This window comes from Chrysemys picta, chromosome 3 (assembly GCF_011386835.1).
Source record: "Chrysemys picta bellii isolate R12L10 chromosome 3, ASM1138683v2, whole genome shotgun sequence".
Lineage (NCBI taxonomy): Eukaryota > Metazoa > Chordata > Testudines > Emydidae > Chrysemys > Chrysemys picta.
In genome coordinates this window covers 7,825,971-7,843,352 of record NC_088793.1, presented here as the reverse complement: position 1 = coordinate 7,843,352, position 17,382 = coordinate 7,825,971, and the positions used below count along the sequence as shown (strand labels likewise).

Genomic DNA, 17,382 nt, shown 5'->3' with positions numbered 1-17,382 from the left:
CCAGGATTGGCAGTGCAATGTGCTCTGGTGATCCTGGCTGGGGGAACGGCACCTTGAGGACCTTTTTCCACTGACATCTGTGACATCCCCCTTCCAATCCCCTGCATATCCCTCCATGCTGGGGGCTGGCATAGGACTGGCTATCCAGCCCAGGATTCTCCTACATTAGAGGTATCCTCAGCTGATGCCTTTAATGCAGGTTTAAGTCCTCTTTGTATCACTGGAGCCCATAAAAGCTATAAGAATTATAAAGAGAGATTTTTATTATTTGCAGTGGTGTTGTGGCTGTGTTGGGTCTAAGATATTAGAGAGACAAGGTGGGTGAGGTTATATCTTTTATTGGACCAAATTCTGTTGGTGAAAGAGACGAGCTTTTTCACCCCACAGAGTTCTTCTTCAGGTCTGGGAAAGGTGCTTAGTGTCCCAGCTGGTGTGACAGATAGTTTAGCATAAAACTAGCATAAACATTCAAGGTGAAGTGGCCTGTTAACACCTCTGCAGTCATAGGACAAAAAAGGGGGGTTAGCGAGTGACAGTTTGTTTTAATAAGCCATAAACCAGTGTCTTTATTAAGACTGTGATTTTTAGCGTCGAGCGAAGTTATGAATTTAAGCTCCCAGGCTGGTCTTTTGAGGTGTTGTGTAGGTTTCCATTGAGGATGAGGACTGAGAGGTCAGCTAGAGAGCGATCGCTTTGTGAAACGTGTTCATGCACAGGTGATACGGTGTCTGTCTTTTATCATTTTCCTGTGCGAGTTCATTCGAGAACGTAGTGGTTATCTGGCTTCACCAATGAAGTTGTTATTGGGGTGTTTATTGCACTGGATGTTGCGATAGACGTGAATAGGACTCATGGATCTTGACAGGTGTGTTGTGGGGGGTGTTGATCATTGTAGCTGTGGAGATATGTCTGCCGGTTTGGCATCTGTTGTTCTGGTGCTGCTTTGAGTTGGTGTGTCCTGCTCTGTGAGGAGCTTGCTTCTGATGTTGAGCTTGGTGAGGCTTACTAATCATTTTTCTCCCTCCCTCCTTTGCTTTTGTTCCTCTGGGCTGACTTTCTCTCGTTCATTTTCCTTTTTCCAGTTTGTGAAGTTTGCGAACATTGAAGAGGACACTCCGTCCTACCACAGGAGCTATGACTTCTTTGTGTCACGCTTCAGTGAGATGTGCCACTCCAGTCACGATGAGCTGGAGATCAGAACAAAGTGAGTATGGAATAAAACACTTCAGCCCCCACTTCTGTCTAGCAAACGAATGACTGAACAAGTGAATGAAACTTTTAGGGCTTGTCTACCTGAGGGTGGTCAGGAAAGTTAAACCGAATTAACTACAGGTTAAATTTAAAGGGGATGAGTTAAACCTCATTAACCTGTGTGGATGCTCTTATCAAGACTTCAATTTTAATTTGGTTCATTTTAATTCATCTGGAAGTGAATTAAATTAATCTGAATTAAGGCCAGTCTAATTGTGAACGAGAATGTCCACACAGGTTTAATGCAGTTTAACTAATCCGTTTTAAAATGAATTTGGATTAATTTGCCTGAGTGTCCTCATGTAGACAAGCTGTTACATGATGCTTTTCATCTTGGGATCACTGTGCAATGGAGCCTATGAACAACCTCTGGAAGCTGAAGCCACTTGTGGAATGGAATCCAGTGGCTCTCCATGCCATCTCGCAGCTGGCGCCGGTTGGGAATTTTTCAACAAAATGTTTTTTGGAAAATGCCGATGTGTTGGAATCAAAACTGTTTGAAGAAACGTACTGGGTTTGCCAGAACTTTAATTGAGAGAGGTCTCTTGGGTGCAGAACTGAAAGAGGCAGATGCCCTGGGGTAAATCAGTGGTCAGAGCACAGGACTTGAATCCAGCTCTCCTTCATCCCAGGTGAATGGGTCCCTGCTTGTTTTTTTTCCCTGTTTTGTTCTGATGTGGAACAGGAAAGTTTCTGCACTCTTGAAAATATTCGCAGGAGAGGAAAACCGTTTCCCACCCGGATCTACTCCCAGCCACCTAATAGAGTAAGCCAGTTCCTTTGCCAATGGCTGTTGGGCATAGAGCATACACATTCACTCTCTAGGACAACCTCCCAGAGACCACCAGAACTCACTAGAGAGAGGCCGTCAAATTGGGAGTGACCCAGTGACTCAGATCAGGGATGAGGCACGTGGGTAGGAAGTGCGCACCTAGTGTGCGGTTCAACATAGGACTTCAGTCTCCAGTGCTGTCGAGCTGGTTCCTTAGAGCAGCATTAAAATCCACTAATGTGACCGAGGGCTTGATTATAATATTGAAATACGGAACGTGAGTGTTAACGAGCGGCTCGCTTTCCTGTGCTGGGAAGATGCTCCTCGGGAGGATTAATTATGACTAACACAGACAGATTAATGTTGTTTATGGTGATGTCGTCTGCAGTGCATTTAAAAACAACTAGCACTTAAAGTGACCTCCTCTCCGTCCCCTGCCAAGCATTCGGTAACTGACTGTGACGCTCTGGAGGACCCAGGCCAGGAAGAGGTTCAGTCAACACCTGTTTGCAGTGCAACTCAATAACCCTTCCAGCCCTGAGTTCTCCTCCCACACATCTTTCTGCAACTCCCAGCCCCTCTGACTGTAACGCTCACACAACCATTACCAAGGTCACTGCTCCTTTAGAGAGACAATATCCAGCAGCCTGTTAGCATAACTGGGGTTAACACAGCCTTCCCTTCAACGGCACTGAGCTGGTTTTCAGCAAACGTAAAGCACGTTTGTGAAAAGAGAACCTCGGTGTAAGTGATCCCATAAGGATAGAAATGGTTACAAACAAAAGTGAAAACACTCTGCTAAGCCTGAAATTCAACAAACGAGAGTCTTTTGTTCAGAGAAGTTGTCTCTCCGCAGTCATTCTTCCAGCATGGCTGGCTAGTCCTTAGTTCAAAGCGCTTGGTTTCTGTGGCCTGGTCTACACTAAAAAGTTAGGTTGACCCAGCCACATCGCTCAGGGGTATGAAGAATCCACACCCCTGAGCAACGTAGTCAGGCTGACTTAAGCGCGGGTGCAGACAGCGCTAGGTGGATGGAAGAATTCTTCTATCGACCTAGCTGCTGCCTCTCGGGGAGGTGGATAACTACACCGACAGGAGAACCCCCTAGAGTAGCGTCTACTCTGTAGCGTTTCAAGAGTAGACAAGCCCTTTGTCTCCTCAGGTGAAGGGCCACTTACAGGTTTTCTTCCCCTCTCTTTATAGACCACTAAACCTTTGAAATGTGTTCTTCTGAAGTGACTCCCCACATAAAGTTCCTTCCCATGCTGGGTGTAGACGCCATGCTGTGTGGTGGAGATGCCATCCTGGCTTCTACCCCACTTGTGATTTCCGCAATGCAAATGATCTTCCTGCAAAGTCCAGTACGAAATAGACCCCTGTCCTTGGCCACATCTGGCTTCAGGTGTCTGCCCCTTTCCTTCGTCTGGAAAAACCCGTTTATCAACTTCTACTGGCATGCCTGCGTCAAACATGTTTTAATCGCTTTCCAGCACATCTATATAATTCTTTGTAGGGGAACTGTTCCCACATCCCGCAAGGACACGAATGAGCAGTGAGTTAGTAGTTTTCCAAAGATATATTATGTGCCATCTTTTGGAGCAATACCACGGCAGCAGTGTGTGAAGCACACTGAGCCGGCCAGCCAGCTGAGACCCATTGCTCCAGGCCCGCCGGTGCTGGGGTTCGACTGGGGGCCGTTTCAGTAACGCCCTGCTGTTCTCGTAACTATATTTTGCCCGTGGTTAGGCTGCAGTCTGTTGAGTTTGAATTGCTTCCCCTCATCTCGTAGCGAGGTTAGGCGTTCTAGAAAGCCTTTCAAAGGCCGAGGAATAACAAGCAGGGAGAGGCCAGGGACAGCACAGAGTAATAATCCAGTGCTTCAGAGCAGCGTCAAGAAGAGGTGATCATTTGGTCTCTGGTCTTGTAACCTGGAACCTTAGAACAGCCAATGCTCAGACTATGCACAAACCCAGAGCTAAGGGCATGAAGTTTTGCTGTCCTGGACTAGTTCAATGCAGCTGGACACACTATTAGTAGCTTTATGGTAGCCCTAGGTGCTCCAACCAGAATCTGGACTTACATTGTCATGGGCGCTGTGCAGTCATATGGTAAGAGACAATCCCTGCACTAGATTGTAAACAGGGGTGAAAGTAACTTAAAGGACTTACCGGTACGCTGGAGTCCTGAGCGGGGGCGTGGCCTCAACCGGAGGGGGCGTGACCTCAATCGGAAGAGGCGGGGCCTTTCAATATTTAAAGGTCCTGGGGCTGTGGCTGGGAGCCCCAGGGCCTTTAAATCACCCAGAAGCTACCAGCTGCAGAGGCGGCTGGGAGCCCTGGGGCTCCGGGCGAATTAAAGGGCCTGGGGCTCTGGCTGCCACGGAGCTCCAGGCCCTTTAAATCAACGCGGGAGCCCCGCTGCTGGAGCTCTGTTGGCGCTTTAAAGGGCAAGGGACTCCCAGCAGTGGCTGGAGCCATGGCCCTCTAAATCACTGCCGCGGAAGCCGGTCCAGTCTGGCACGGCGTACTGGCTCTTGCCGGTACACCGGACCGGACCGGCTTACTTTCTCCTCTGATTGTAGAGCTAACAATCTAAACCGACTAATGGCAGGAACAGACGCACAGAGAGGGGACATGACCCAGGGTGGGTCGTTGGCAGAGCTGGGAGTAGATCCTAAGGTCCAGAGCTCCGTCCGTTGGACCACCCGGCCTTTCAGATAGTCTAGTGCTCAAATAGTGCAGTGGTGGGTACCAGTGCCAGAACCTGGCTAGAGAAAGCTAAGGTTGCAGTCACTTGTAACTTTCAGGTTTCGCTTCTCGGGGCCTGCTGCTTGAAGGAGACTTTTTTTCTTTTGGAAAGTGGGAATAAAACCACGCCAGCCATTTCCGAGAACAGGGAGAGCAATGGGGAAAATACTTTTCCGCCACGGGGAAAATAACATTGGCAGCTTTGTGTTTTGACAGCTGTCTGGCTGAATCGGCTGGGACTAGGAAGGTGATATTTGACAAGGAACTAGCCGTAACTGAGAAGAGATGCCTTGAAGTGTTCTAGTGAAAATTGGATGAGATTTGGCTGAGTTCCAAGGCTTTGAAAATTGCATTTTCACACATGAAGAATCAACTTTTAATATTTGATCACAAGGAAGAATAATGCACCACTCGGCACCCATAGCACACTGTTCAGCTGGTGTCACAGCTCGATAAGGACTGGGGGCTCCAGGATACTTGGAGTGAGATTCAGGCTGTAACAGCCCCAGTGACGGGAGTGTTTGGATTCTGCTCATTGGCAAGAGAGAGGAGTCATCGCTAGGGCTACGATTTAGTCACGGGTATTTTTAGGAAAAGTCATGGACAGGTCATGGGCAATAATAATAATAAAAAAATTCACGGCCCGTGATCCATCCATGACTTATACTATAAATACCCCTGACTAAATCTGGGGGGAGGGGAGGGGAGAGGGTCACTGCTGGGGGAGAGGGTCACTCTGGGGAAGGCAGTGTGGGGGCTGCTGGGGAGGGTGGGGCCAAGTGGGTTTCAGTTGCCACTGGGATTGCAGATGCCCCGACATCCAGGCGCATTTGGATCTAGAGTCTGGGCCCATCTCTGTTTGCAGGGGGCTAAGTCCTGAGGTTCCCGCTCCGGTTTTACTGATCGAAAGCCTTCACAGACTGCCGCCCCTCTTTACTTCTAGTGACCCAGGGGGGAGTTTGTTTGAGCCCAGGATTAGGGCCTACGTTTCTTGGGCTCCGTGACGTGCTGGTCCACGCACAGCTGCAGTATGTTCGCTGGAAGGGCTTGCCGGTGACTTACCAGGGGAACATTATTGTTTATAATTGGGGGGCTCTTACGACACTTCCAAACAGTTCATTGCGAACTGAACGCCTAGAAAACGTGGAGAAAATAGCAACTATCCCGTGACCCTTATTCACAGGGTCATGATTTCCAATTGCATTGGGCCTCTTTGCCCCCTGACTTGGTTTCAGCCAACCCCTCCATCCATGACGATCTGCCCTGCCCTGGGATACTAGGAAACGTCCTCTGTATTTCAAACAGTTCTGTCCATGTCCTTCACACACCAGTTCCCTTGACACCTCCTGCATCGCTAACACAAGTGGATGTTTGTTCTCCTGCAGCACAGTTGCTGCTTATCCACTTTTTTAACACCGAAAAAAATTCTTCTAGTCTCAGCCCTCGCACACCTGTTTCACCTGATGAAAGTCAACAAGCTACCTGGGAGCTCAGTCTGTGACTCAGCGCCAGGTCCTCAGTTGCTGTAAATCAATGGATCTCACTGATTTATTCCAGCGGAGGGTCTGATCCTTAATGTTTGTTATAAGTGAGGTTACAGGGTCAAATTCAGACCTGGGACAATTCCCCTGAAGTTATAATGTACGTGTTCTCTCTAAAAGGAACGGAACCCTGCAGGGTTTTTCTCCCCCTGGGATTGCTGGGAATTCAAACCATGTCTTTAAACAATGCAGTCGTTTTCCAGGGAAGAGATGCTGCGTGGGGTGAACCATCCCTTAAGGGGGGTACGTTTTTCCGGGTTATGTCCCTTTTAACCACCTGGGGCCTCATATCTGCAGGGAGGTAGGCTGGGAGTGAGGATGCGCAGGCACTGCGTGCACAAGCATTGATGGCATGTCAGACGCCGCTTCTCCAGCCTGTGTGCTGGCTTTCTTCAGATCCCTTGGGGCCTGGGGGGAGGTTAGTGTGTTTGCTTTAGGTCAGGGCTGCTGTATTTGGGGAAAGAGGCGAGCCGTAGGAGCCGCAGAGGAATGAGAGGCATTTACGCCAGATCCTCAGTTGCTGTAAATGGACGTAGATGATTTCCACCAGCGGGGCTCTGGCTCAGAGGACCTTGTGATCCCATCCAGGGGACGCCGCGCCTGTTTAGTGATCACCCCACTAGGGAATGCAGGATCGGGACCTTCGTAAACCGTCCAAGGCAGGGATCTTGTTGGCCAGTTTGTCTTGAAGGCACCTCTTGTGGCCCAGTTTAAATAAGCGTCCCAGCGGAGCACCCATTCGGATCTGGCGGGGGATTGTCAAAGGCAGAAAAGGTGCCCAACTCCCATGGGAGCCCGTTCCAATCTGGAGTATAGTTTAGGTTCTTTGGGCCGATTTGTTCTCTGCAGCTTATTTCCCCCTCACTGTGATCAGGGGACATTTTATTTTCCCTAGTAAAACAATGGTGCAAAAAACCCATTATTCCCCCCTGACCCGGAGAGCACAAATGATCTTGGTTCAATTATGCCGTGGATTGCAAGAGAGCTATTCGGCAGCTCCTGCAAGCCGGGGAGATGTGCGCTGTGTTCTTCGGCATTTTAGTTCTATTTAACAGCCCTCCTTTGGGAGTTGCCTCGGGGTGAGAGAAGTGCACTGGTCAGATCTGAGGTTCCATGAACTGGTTTCACAAAGTGTGTTGGGTTATTTTTATTTTTCTGGCTCTAGGAGACCACAGAGTATACAGATTGCTGGTGTGAGTGAAGGGGCGGTCTTTGCTTGTCATCACAGCTGAAGAGTTTGGGCTCTGTGCAGAGCGGGGGATTTCTTAGTACAGAGAACATTTTTGTAGTTCACTAGAATTGAACCTAGGCCCTTCAGAACCGAAAGGACAGCACTCACGCTAAAGGAGTACCTCTCTGAGCTGATACAAAGCAGAAGTCTCTTCTTGCTGGAGCCAGCCATTAGAGGGAGATGTGAATGATCATACACCTCTACCCCGATATAACGTGATCCGCTATAACATGGGTTTGCATACAACGTGGTAACCCCGGGGCTCTGGCACTGGGGCTCGGACGGCGCCTTAAACGGCCCAGGGCTTTGGCTGCTGCGGGGAGCCCCGGGCCCTTTAAATCGCTGCCGGAGCCCTGCCCCCGCTACCCCGCTATAATGCGGTTTCCCCTATAACGTGGTAGGGATTTTTGGCTCCCGAGGACGGCGTTATATCAGGGTAGAGGTGTATTATGTTGGACCAGATCTTTAGCGAGTAGAAATTGGCATGCCAGCATTAAAGTCAATGGAGCAACGCTGATTTCCGTTAGCTGCCCCATTGCCTGTTGGGGTCTGCTAGGACACACAGAGAAATAACACCACTTGCTTATTTGCTTCTAAGTCAAGATGGGCTTGAACCAAAATCCTGGCTCCAAACACCCTCAGGCTCTGAGGAAGATCAGATCTGGGTCTGAACTTCATTGCTGCCCTTTATCTTTGTATCGGGCCAAACCAAATCCCCAGATCCAACCCCCTCCCACATGCTGGGGAAATTTAGATTTTGATCCAATTCTAAATGCTGCAGCCTGGGCCCATCTTTGCTTCTAAGCAGATTGACCACTCTGTGAAGTGAGAAATAATGTCACGAGCTCACCCCTTGGCCCTGGCTTGCTAAGCATTACTGGTGCTTTGTCCCGCTCTAGCGCCTTTCGCCTCAGGCTCTCGGAGCACTTTACAAACTTCAAATTAGTCCTGACAGCAGCCCCTGGGAAAGACAGAAGTAGCGTTCTCTCTAGTTTAGAGATGGGGAAACCGAGGTCCGGGGAAGTAAATTGACTTGCATGGATCACTCCGTGACCCAGCTGGAAGGAGAAGCCAGAGCCTGGACCCTGCCATACCCTGTTCTAACTAGAGCGGGTTGGAAAACTGCCAACAAAACATTCTTTTCACTAGAATTTGCCAGTTTGTCAAGCTTGAAATACTCGGTGGAGAGGGTTCGGTTCGATTTGACGCAGTTCTGTGGGAACCCTGCTGTGTTTCCTGCCAGCTCGCCCCCCGGTCCTTCAGCAGCCCGTCATCTGGGCTGATGCGAGCAGAGAGCCTAGCAGCTCCTTGGCCATCTGGACTTCCAGGGGCTGCAGCTCTGGGACAGCTCACCAGGCAAACTGCCCTGGAGTCAGAGGTCCTGTGGCCGCAAGGCAGCCCACCGGGCAGACTGCCCTGGAGCCCGGGCTCTGTCCCCTTTTGCAGAGAATTTTTTGCTCTCAATCGGAACAAACCCAGATTTTGAACTCTCGAAATCCTCCATGAAAGGGAATGACCTCCCTCCAAACAGCTCGAGTTCTAACCAACAGGCCAAGCTCCCAGAACTGAGAAAGGAAGCCCAGAGTCCTGACTCCCTGTCTTAACCACTAGATCACATTCCTCTCGCAGAGTGAGGAAAAGAATGGCCAGTCCACTGCTCTCATCTCTGGACGACCATCTCTCCCCTAATGTGCCCAGCGTCACACCTGAGGGATGGGTAACCCCCAGCTGATCAGTCACAGCGTTCAGACCTTCTAATGAATGGGTAGCCCTGTTTCATCCGTGTGGTGGTGTGTTTTTTTTAACCCTTTCCTTCAGGATCCGGATGTCTGGCATAAAAGGCCTGCAGGGGGTGGTGAGGAAGACGGTTAATGATGAGCTCCAAGCGAACATCTGGGACCCGCAGCACATGGACAAAATCGTGCCTTCACTGCTCTTCAACCTACAGCACGCAGAGGAAGCTGAGAGGTGGGAGTTTGCTTTTCCCTTCCTGGTAGGGAGCGCAGAGCTGCAGGTAGCGTTTCTGGCGCTGCTTAGACTTTCCCAGTGGTAGAGTCTGGGTAGCAGCAAACTTTTGTTCCCCGAGCGGCGAGGAAGAGTCTGAATTCCTGGAGCGCCCTCTGCCCTTGCTGGGTGAGAAATGAGTGGACGCGCCTTGGGACGCTGTCTGGTTTCATTCGCAGTGTACACGTTGAAGCAGATCCCCAGTTGGTGCAAATCGATGTCAATGGAGCTACGCTGGTTTGCAGAGCTGAGGACCTGCCCCGTATTTCCTACTATTGTCACAACAAAGGGAGGGCTAAAACTGCAAAGCCAGCTTCCTTTGAGCTGCACCCAGGACCGGCTCCCGGGATTTTGCCGCCCCAAGCTGCAGAGGGGAAAAAAAAAAAAAAAAAAGCTGTGATTTGCAGTTGCGATCGGCGGCACTCCGGCAGCAGTTCCACCGCGCCGCTTTCTTCTTCGGCGGGAATTCGGTGGCAGGCGCTTCCCTCCAAGAGGGACCCGCCGCCGAATTGCCACCGAACAGCCTGACGTGCCGCCCCTTCCCCTTGGCCGCCCCAAGCACCTGCTTGCTCGGCTGGTGCCTGGAGCTGGCCCTGGCTGCGTCCCAACCCCCCAGCAGGCTTTCTGCGTACATCATAAAGAGGTGTAAAAAAAAAAAAAAAATCCAGACATTTTGTTTCCATTGCAGGTGATCTTTAAGTAGAACTGGGTGAAATTTTTTCTTTTCTTTTTTTCTTTTGACAAATGGTAAATTCAATGAAACATCCATTTTCTAGAGGACCAAAACGGTTTGCAAATTTAGGTCGAATCTGGTGGAAAGAAAAAGAAGAAAATACATATTTAAAAAGACAAAAAATAATTCCAACCATTTAGACACTACATATTTTGATTTTTCATTTCAAAACGATGGTTTTGGTTTGAAATGTAGCTAGATTTGACAACCCTCCTGAGAATGTTTGGGGTTTTTTTTAAACCGAACAAACAAACCTGAAAATGAAACAAAACAAAAAACGGGGGGGGGGGGGGGGGGGATCACTTTTGACTGAACGCATTGAAAAGTTTCTGCTAGAAAAACACCCAATGTTTTCCCCGGATCAGTGATTCGCTCCGTGCCTTTCTCAAGTTCTGCAGCTAGCTAGTGGCAGAACCACGAGCCCTGGTTCCCCGCCCTCTGCCTTGTAGCCGGCTACCAGCTCTCTGTTTTGCTTATATTCTCTCAAAGACACGATAGTTATTGGGCGTTACAGTTTGGGGCCTTCGGAAGTTTCCTTAAAAGGAGGCAACTTGAGTTTTTGTTTGTGGTGTTTTCTCTCTGCGGGACTGAAATTGTCTGCTGGGAGAGTTCTTCATGGTGATGATAATGCTTAGAGGCCCTGTTGTGTTAGCTGCTGTACAGATGCCTGGAAGGAAGCAGTCCCTTCCCTGAGCGGCTTGCAATCGAAACAAACAAGACAAGGGCAGTGTTGTTATCCCCACTTTGCAGATGGGGAACGTAGGCACAGAGATGAAGTGAAGGGAAACTTGAGGCAGCTCAACTTGCTTTGCAGAGCTGTCAAGGTGAAGGCACAGACCTGTTCATTTGCCAGACAAGACTCTCAGCTTGTTCTCCTCTCTGACTCCAATTTTAGAGAGGAATAACTGCCGCGTAAACAGCGTGCAAGCTGGGACAGGAGATTAGGTAAAACCTCTCTCTCTCTCTCTCCCTTCCCCATCGTATGGCTCAGGCGTGTCCGCCCCAGCCTGCTGGGTTTTCACAAGCAGACAGGGATTTTTAAGGGAAATTACTCAGGTATATCATTATCACCTATCTCATAGAGCTGGAAGGGACCCCGAAAGGTCATCGAGTCCAGCCCCCTGCCTTCGCTAGCAGGACCAAGTACTGATTTTGCCCCAGATCCCTAAGTGGCCCCCTCAAGGATTGAACTTAGGCCAATGCTCACTGAGCTATCCCTCCACCCGCTCTTCTTTGGATGCTTTTAAGACTGGCGAGAAGGGGAAATATGCATGAATTCTGCCTGGTTTATTTTGACAGTTAGGAAAGATGCCTCAGAAATCAAGTGTTCAGGCTTAAAACTCCTTCATGGCATTCGCATAAGCAAATGGTCCAAGCAGAAGGCCAGATCCTGGTGCCCGCGTGTATCTGGAGTCACTCTTGAGTAGGCAGCGAGTTGCTCTGGATTTGCATAGGGTGAAGCGAGGGCAGGTTCTGTGTGTGTGTGTGTGTGTGTGTGTGTCTGATTTTTTGAATGAGCGCACAAAGCTCCATGTTTCATATGCAAATAGGCATTTGTGGCGTGTAAAACACTGCAGTCTCCTGGCTTTGGGTGTCTACCACTGTCCTCTAGTGGTTGGCTCCCAGAAAGAATAAAGGAACCTTTCTGGGTATGCCTATAGTGCGCATGGAGCCCGAGTCTCCCTTCTGACCACACACAAATCAGTGTGACTCGGGTCAGCAAGCACTGAGGACCCAGGACCCTGCTGAGGGGGTGGGTCAGAGCCCAAGTCCTGCTGCGATATATCCAAGCTCTCTCCTTTTGCAGTGTGGACGCAGCTCAGGCTGCAGACCTGCGTTAAATGGTCAGCCCAGTGCAGGACAGATGCATTAGGAGGGCTGAGACACCCGGAGCCAACAATTGGAGTGCAGTGAGGACACTCAGGCCTGGGCTTGGAAACAGCAGGTCCCACAGACCCAAGTTTAGTATGCAGTGTAGTGCTCCCATCAAAGGGGTTAGCTGAAGTGGTTGAGACCTGTGTATTTGGCTCCCCAGGTGCAGAGGGAGAGATAGCTCAGTGGTTTGAGCATTGGCCTGCTAAACCCAGGGTTGTGAGTTCAATCCTTGAGGGGGACATTTAGGGATCTGGGGCAAAAATCTGCCTGGAGATTGGTCCTGCTTTGAGCAGGGGGTTGGACTAGATGACCTCCTGAGGTCCCTTCCAACCCTGATATTCTATTAGGGTTACCATATTTCAGCAAGCAAAAAAGAGGACGGGAGGAGCCCCGCCCTAGCCCCGCCCCTGCCCCTCCCACTTCCCGCCCCCCCAGAACCCCCAACCCTCCCCCCGTTCCTTGTCCCCTGACTGCCCCCTCCTGGGACCCCTGCCCCTAACTGCCCCCCAGGACTCCACTCCCTATCTAAGCCTCCCTGCCTCTTGTCCCCTGACTGCCCCAACCCTTATCCACACCCCCACCCCCAGACAGACCCCTGGGACTCCCACGCCCCATCCAACCACTCCCCACCCCCTGACAGTCCCCCCCCAGAACTCCCAACCCATCTAAACCCCTCTGCTCCCTGTCCCCTGACTGCTCCGATCCCTCTCCCCACTCCTGCCCCCTGACAGCCCCCCCCAGAACTCCCAACCCATCTAAACCCCTCTGCTCCCTGTCCCCTGACTGCTCCGATCCCTCTCCGCACTCCTGCCCCCTGACAGCCCCCCCCAGAACTCCCAACCCATCTAAACCCCTCTGCTCCCTGTCCCCTGACTGCTCCGATCCCTCTCCCCACTCCTGCCCCCTGACAGCTTCCCCCCAGAACTCTCAGCCCCCCACCCCGCTCCTTGTCCCCTGACTGCCCCCTCCTGGGACCCCTGCTCCTAACTGCCCTCCAGAACCCCACCCCCTACCTAAGATTCCCTGTTCCTTGTCCCCTAACTGCCCCCTCCTAAGACCCCCCCCCCAACTGCCCACCAGGACCCTACCCCCTACCTGTACCCTGACTGCCCAAAACTTTCTCCACTCCCCCCAAAAAGCCCCCCCCCCCGTTTCTTGACTGCCACCTCCAGAACCTTCCTGCCCCCTGGCCCCCTTACCCTGCTGCTCAGAACAGGGTGTTGGGCTCTGTGCGAGCCGGACACGTGGCTGAGCTCCCCAGCACAACAAAACCCGGTCCCTGGCCCTGCACAACAAAACCCGGTCCCTGGCCCGGACCGGACTGCAGGGGAGAGCTGCCCTTGTATCAGCACAAAGTGCTCTCGCTCCCGTTTTGCTACGCTGCATGGCAGAAACCGCTCCCAGTTGCAAAAGGGGAGGGCTGCACTTTGTGCTGATACACTTGCTCAGAATGCAGGGCGGATCCGGCTCCTCTACAGCTGCTCTGGAGTCCAGCCCAGGACTTTCCTGCAGCCCTCCCAGCCGCTCGGTCTGCTCTGCCTGGCGGGGAAATCCCGGACATTGTGAGTGCTTTACAAATTCCCCCCGGACGCTATTTTTAGTACAAAAAGGAGGACATGTCCGGGTAAATCCGGACGAATGGTAACCCTAATTCTATGATTCTACGTGTTTAATTTTTGTAATTATTGAGTCTGTGGTACATGGACAGTCTCCTACAGATACACAGTGCAGACCAAAGGTCCATCTCCTGCCCCATGGGCCGGGGGTCAGAAGCACAGGGCTGGCTGGGAGCAGCGAGCTGTGCGCTTTGCTGCCTCCTTGCCCCTGATTCACTGTCTGGCTGCCTACGCAGGGGTCTGTGCAGCACCCGTCGCCATGGCACCCGAGTGCCAGACGAGTTTTTCAAACATGATTCGTATTTTAACTTTCTCTCCCCGCCCCACCCCCGGGCAATGGCTGTTATTGTCAGGAAACCGAGGCAGATCGGTGTGTGTTTTCAGATTGTTCTTGAGGCACTGGGGTCTCTCCTCACTCTGATCTGAGCTCCACAGTCACGGGCCAATGGCTAAGGAAGCTCTGACCCCACTCACTCTCGTGGTCCTGTCCATCCTCCGGTGGCACTAATAAAATATATTGGAATTGGAAAAGGTACAGAAAAGGGCAACAAAAATGATTAGGGGTATGGAATAGCTTCTGTATGAGGAGAGATTAATAAGACTGGGACTTTTCAGTTTGGAAAAGAGACGACTAACGGGGGATATGATAGAGGTCTATAAAATGATGACTGGGGTTGAGTAAGTAAATAAGGAAGTGTTATTTATTCCTTCTCATAACAGAAGAACTAGGGGACACCAAATGAAATTAACAGACAGCAGGTTTAAAACAAACAAAAGGAAGCATTTCTTCACACAACATACGGTAAACCTGTGGAACTCCTTGCCAGAGGATGTTGTGAAGACCAAAACTATAACAGGGTTCAAAAAAGAACTAGATAAATTCATGGAGGATGGGTCCATCAATGGCCATTAGCCAGGATGGACAGGGATGGTGTCCCTCGCCTCTGTTTGCCAGAAGCTGGGAATGAGCGACAGGGGATGGATCACTTGATGATTACCTGTTCTGTTCACTCCCTCTGGGGCACCTGGCAGTAGCCACTGTCGGAAGACAGGATACTGGGCTAGATGGACCTTTGGTCTGACCCAGTCTGGCCGCTCTTAGGTTCTTAAGCACATAGCTGTTGTGGGTGGTGATTTAGAAGGAGATGGTTTCTCAAGCAATCAGTGCCAGCCACCATCACAGCCAAAGAGCCCTTCCTGTTTCGGTTCATCAGGAGCTTGGATCTTCGATTCCAATGTGTTACTCCTGGCTGAGTGTATAAGGCACAAAGCATGTTGTTTTGGTGGGGAAGGGGAGAGCCGGAGCTCCCCCTACTGGCCCGTTGCAGAATAAACTAGGCACCTCTTAAACTCCCAACCAAATGCGCTCTTTTACTTGGAGCCCTAATTTGTCGGCAAAGAGGAATTTGTCAGCACCCTTCTGTTTATAGATCACCTCTCATACCAAAGGAGCCCAGACTGTTCAACGGGCTCATTGCGCACAGGGGATCCCTTCGCTGAGCACTGAAACGCAGCTGCCCTGGATCAGAGCACAGCAGTTCTATTCTGCATGGTGCAGAGCCATACCTGGAAGGAGATGTGAGGAGTCACTAATGTCGCTGGAGTTTAGGGAGGCAGAATGACTCTCATCGTGGGCCCAGATTTCCAGTTCCAAAGGGCGGTTTTTATATTCTGCATGCCGGCGTCCTTCACAGCAGAGCGCGGTGTTGGATAGAGAACGAGAGCGTTGCGTTGTGGGACGGGAGAATGAGGGTGTGAAAATGGGTCTCCTTGATTGCTGCTGTACTGAGTGGTTCTACGGATGAGGCTTAATCTCTCTCTCGCTCTCTCTCAGCCGCTCTCCATCTCCCCTGCAAGCAACTGAAAAGGAGAAAGAGAGTCCCACTGAGCTGGCAGAAAGGTGCCTGCGGGAGTTACTGGGGCGAGCGGCTTATGGGAACATTAAGAACGCCATCAAACCTGTTCTCATGTAAGTCACTCGATCAGGTGATTGTCGCTCCACCCTGCCCACATCTCTCCTGTGCTGGACCCTCTGGCTCTCTGTGTTCTCTTTTCTTCCTCCACCTTTGTCCCAGAGTGGGACCCTTTTGTATTATTGAGCTAAAGGAACAATAATGTTGCTGTGAATTAGTGAGGCTTGGTCTACACTACGGAGTTAGGTCGACATAAGGCAGGTTATGGCGACCTAACTATGTCAGAGTCTACACTACAGGGTTGCTCCCGCCGATGTAAGCGCCCTACTGCACCGACATCGTAACTCCACCTCCAGGAGAGGTGTAGGGCGTATATTGGGGCAAGGCAGTGTCTGTATAAACACCGTGTTCCTTACATCGGCTCTTGGCGGTCTTGTCAATTTCATGGCTCAGCTGGGGCTGTGAAATTGATGAGAAAGTTGGCTCCCGGCTCCCCAGCCGGGTTGCTGCCGGGTCTCTATTCCAAGCCGAGCTGCTACCCAGGTTCCTGGCTTGGGCTGCCGTAGGGGCTCCCTGCTCCCCACTGGGAACCCTGCTGCCCCCTGGGGTCCTGGCTCCCCGCTCCCCACGGGGAGTACGGCAGCTGACCGGACCCCGGGCGCAGACCTCCTCGCCAGAAGTGAGAAACCCTGGGTGACTGTACCCCGCCTCCTAGCTGGGAGTGGGGAGGTGAGACGCCCAGAGGATAGCTGGGCTCCTGGCAAGGAGCTGCGCGGATCTGAGAGCCCTGGCTCTCAGGCCCCCACACTGCCCCTCTTCAGTCGATGGAAGCGCCCCGGTGAGGACACGCACCACCGACAGAAGGAGATTAATGTGGACATCAGCCACCGCAGTAATTACTGCAATGCCAGGTGCTTCAGAAGGAACGAACAGAACAGGTAATCATCAAGGGATCAGATCTACTCAGCTGTGTGTCATAAACCTTAGACTGCTCATGGGTTCTGGAGAGTCTCCTTTAGCTCAAGTGGCAGTGGGGCCTGCGTTTCCGAATCAGGACGAGCCGAGTTCCATCTCTGCTGCTGCTTTGAAGTTAGTGGCCGCAGCCTGGAGCAGAAGGACAGCTCTGATGGCCTGGGGGCTGTGGATTTGTTCCAATACCTAGGGCATTGCACTTTTCCAAGTGCTGTATACGTGTTAAGTAATGTCCTCCTCCCAACAACTACTTCCCCTGGTGGGCGGGTAACTATCAGCCCCAGTTTGGTGAGGAGGGAAACCGAGGCACAGAAAAGCTAAACGATTTGCCCAGGGTTAAAGAGGAACTGAATGGCAGAGCTGGGATAAAGACCTAGGAGTTCCTGGGTCCCAGGCCCAGCCATACAGGGGCAAAGTCAGTGAGCACAAGCTGTGGACTAACCCCTAAAAGTGAGCAACTCCTGAGGCTGGGAGGGAATTGGGAAAATGGCAGACAAATTAGCTCTTTACAGGGTTTGATCCTTAGCTGGCAGTTTGCAATTCTACGTCGGCTCCCCCTTCCAGATCTTTGCTCCTCCACCTCCTTTCGCTTTCTGCTCTGACTGCTTCTGTGTCACCTGCCTCCCACGCTGTTTGTTTGCTGTTTCTCTCTGAGCAAAGGGAAGAGATGCCTTTGCTTGTCGTACAAGCAAGCCTACAAGCCTCTGTAATTGCTAAACTCACTCTT

At 51.3% G+C, this 17,382-nt stretch overlaps 1 protein-coding gene across 22 annotated transcripts in view; it reads left to right on the top strand.

Annotated features, from left to right (window-relative positions):
• EFR3B (EFR3 homolog B) overlaps positions 1–17,382 on the top strand; it is a 166,515-nt gene that overhangs the window by 120,240 nt on the left and 28,893 nt on the right. For 19 of the 22 annotated variants that reach the window (XR_010600041.1, XM_042848868.2, XM_008173901.4 and 16 more), the window contains 3 exons: positions 1,083–1,204; positions 9,361–9,510; positions 15,605–15,739. Coding sequence is in view for 21 of the 22 variants with exons in the window: in XM_042848868.2 (XP_042704802.2) it covers positions 1,083–1,204; positions 9,361–9,510; positions 15,605–15,739 (407 nt within the window). In the remaining variant the exon portion in view is untranslated. The remainder of the gene's footprint in view (positions 1–1,082; positions 1,205–9,360; positions 9,511–15,604; positions 15,740–17,382) is intronic. The other 3 variants (XM_065590096.1, XM_065590088.1, XM_065590095.1) reach the window with 1 other exon arrangement.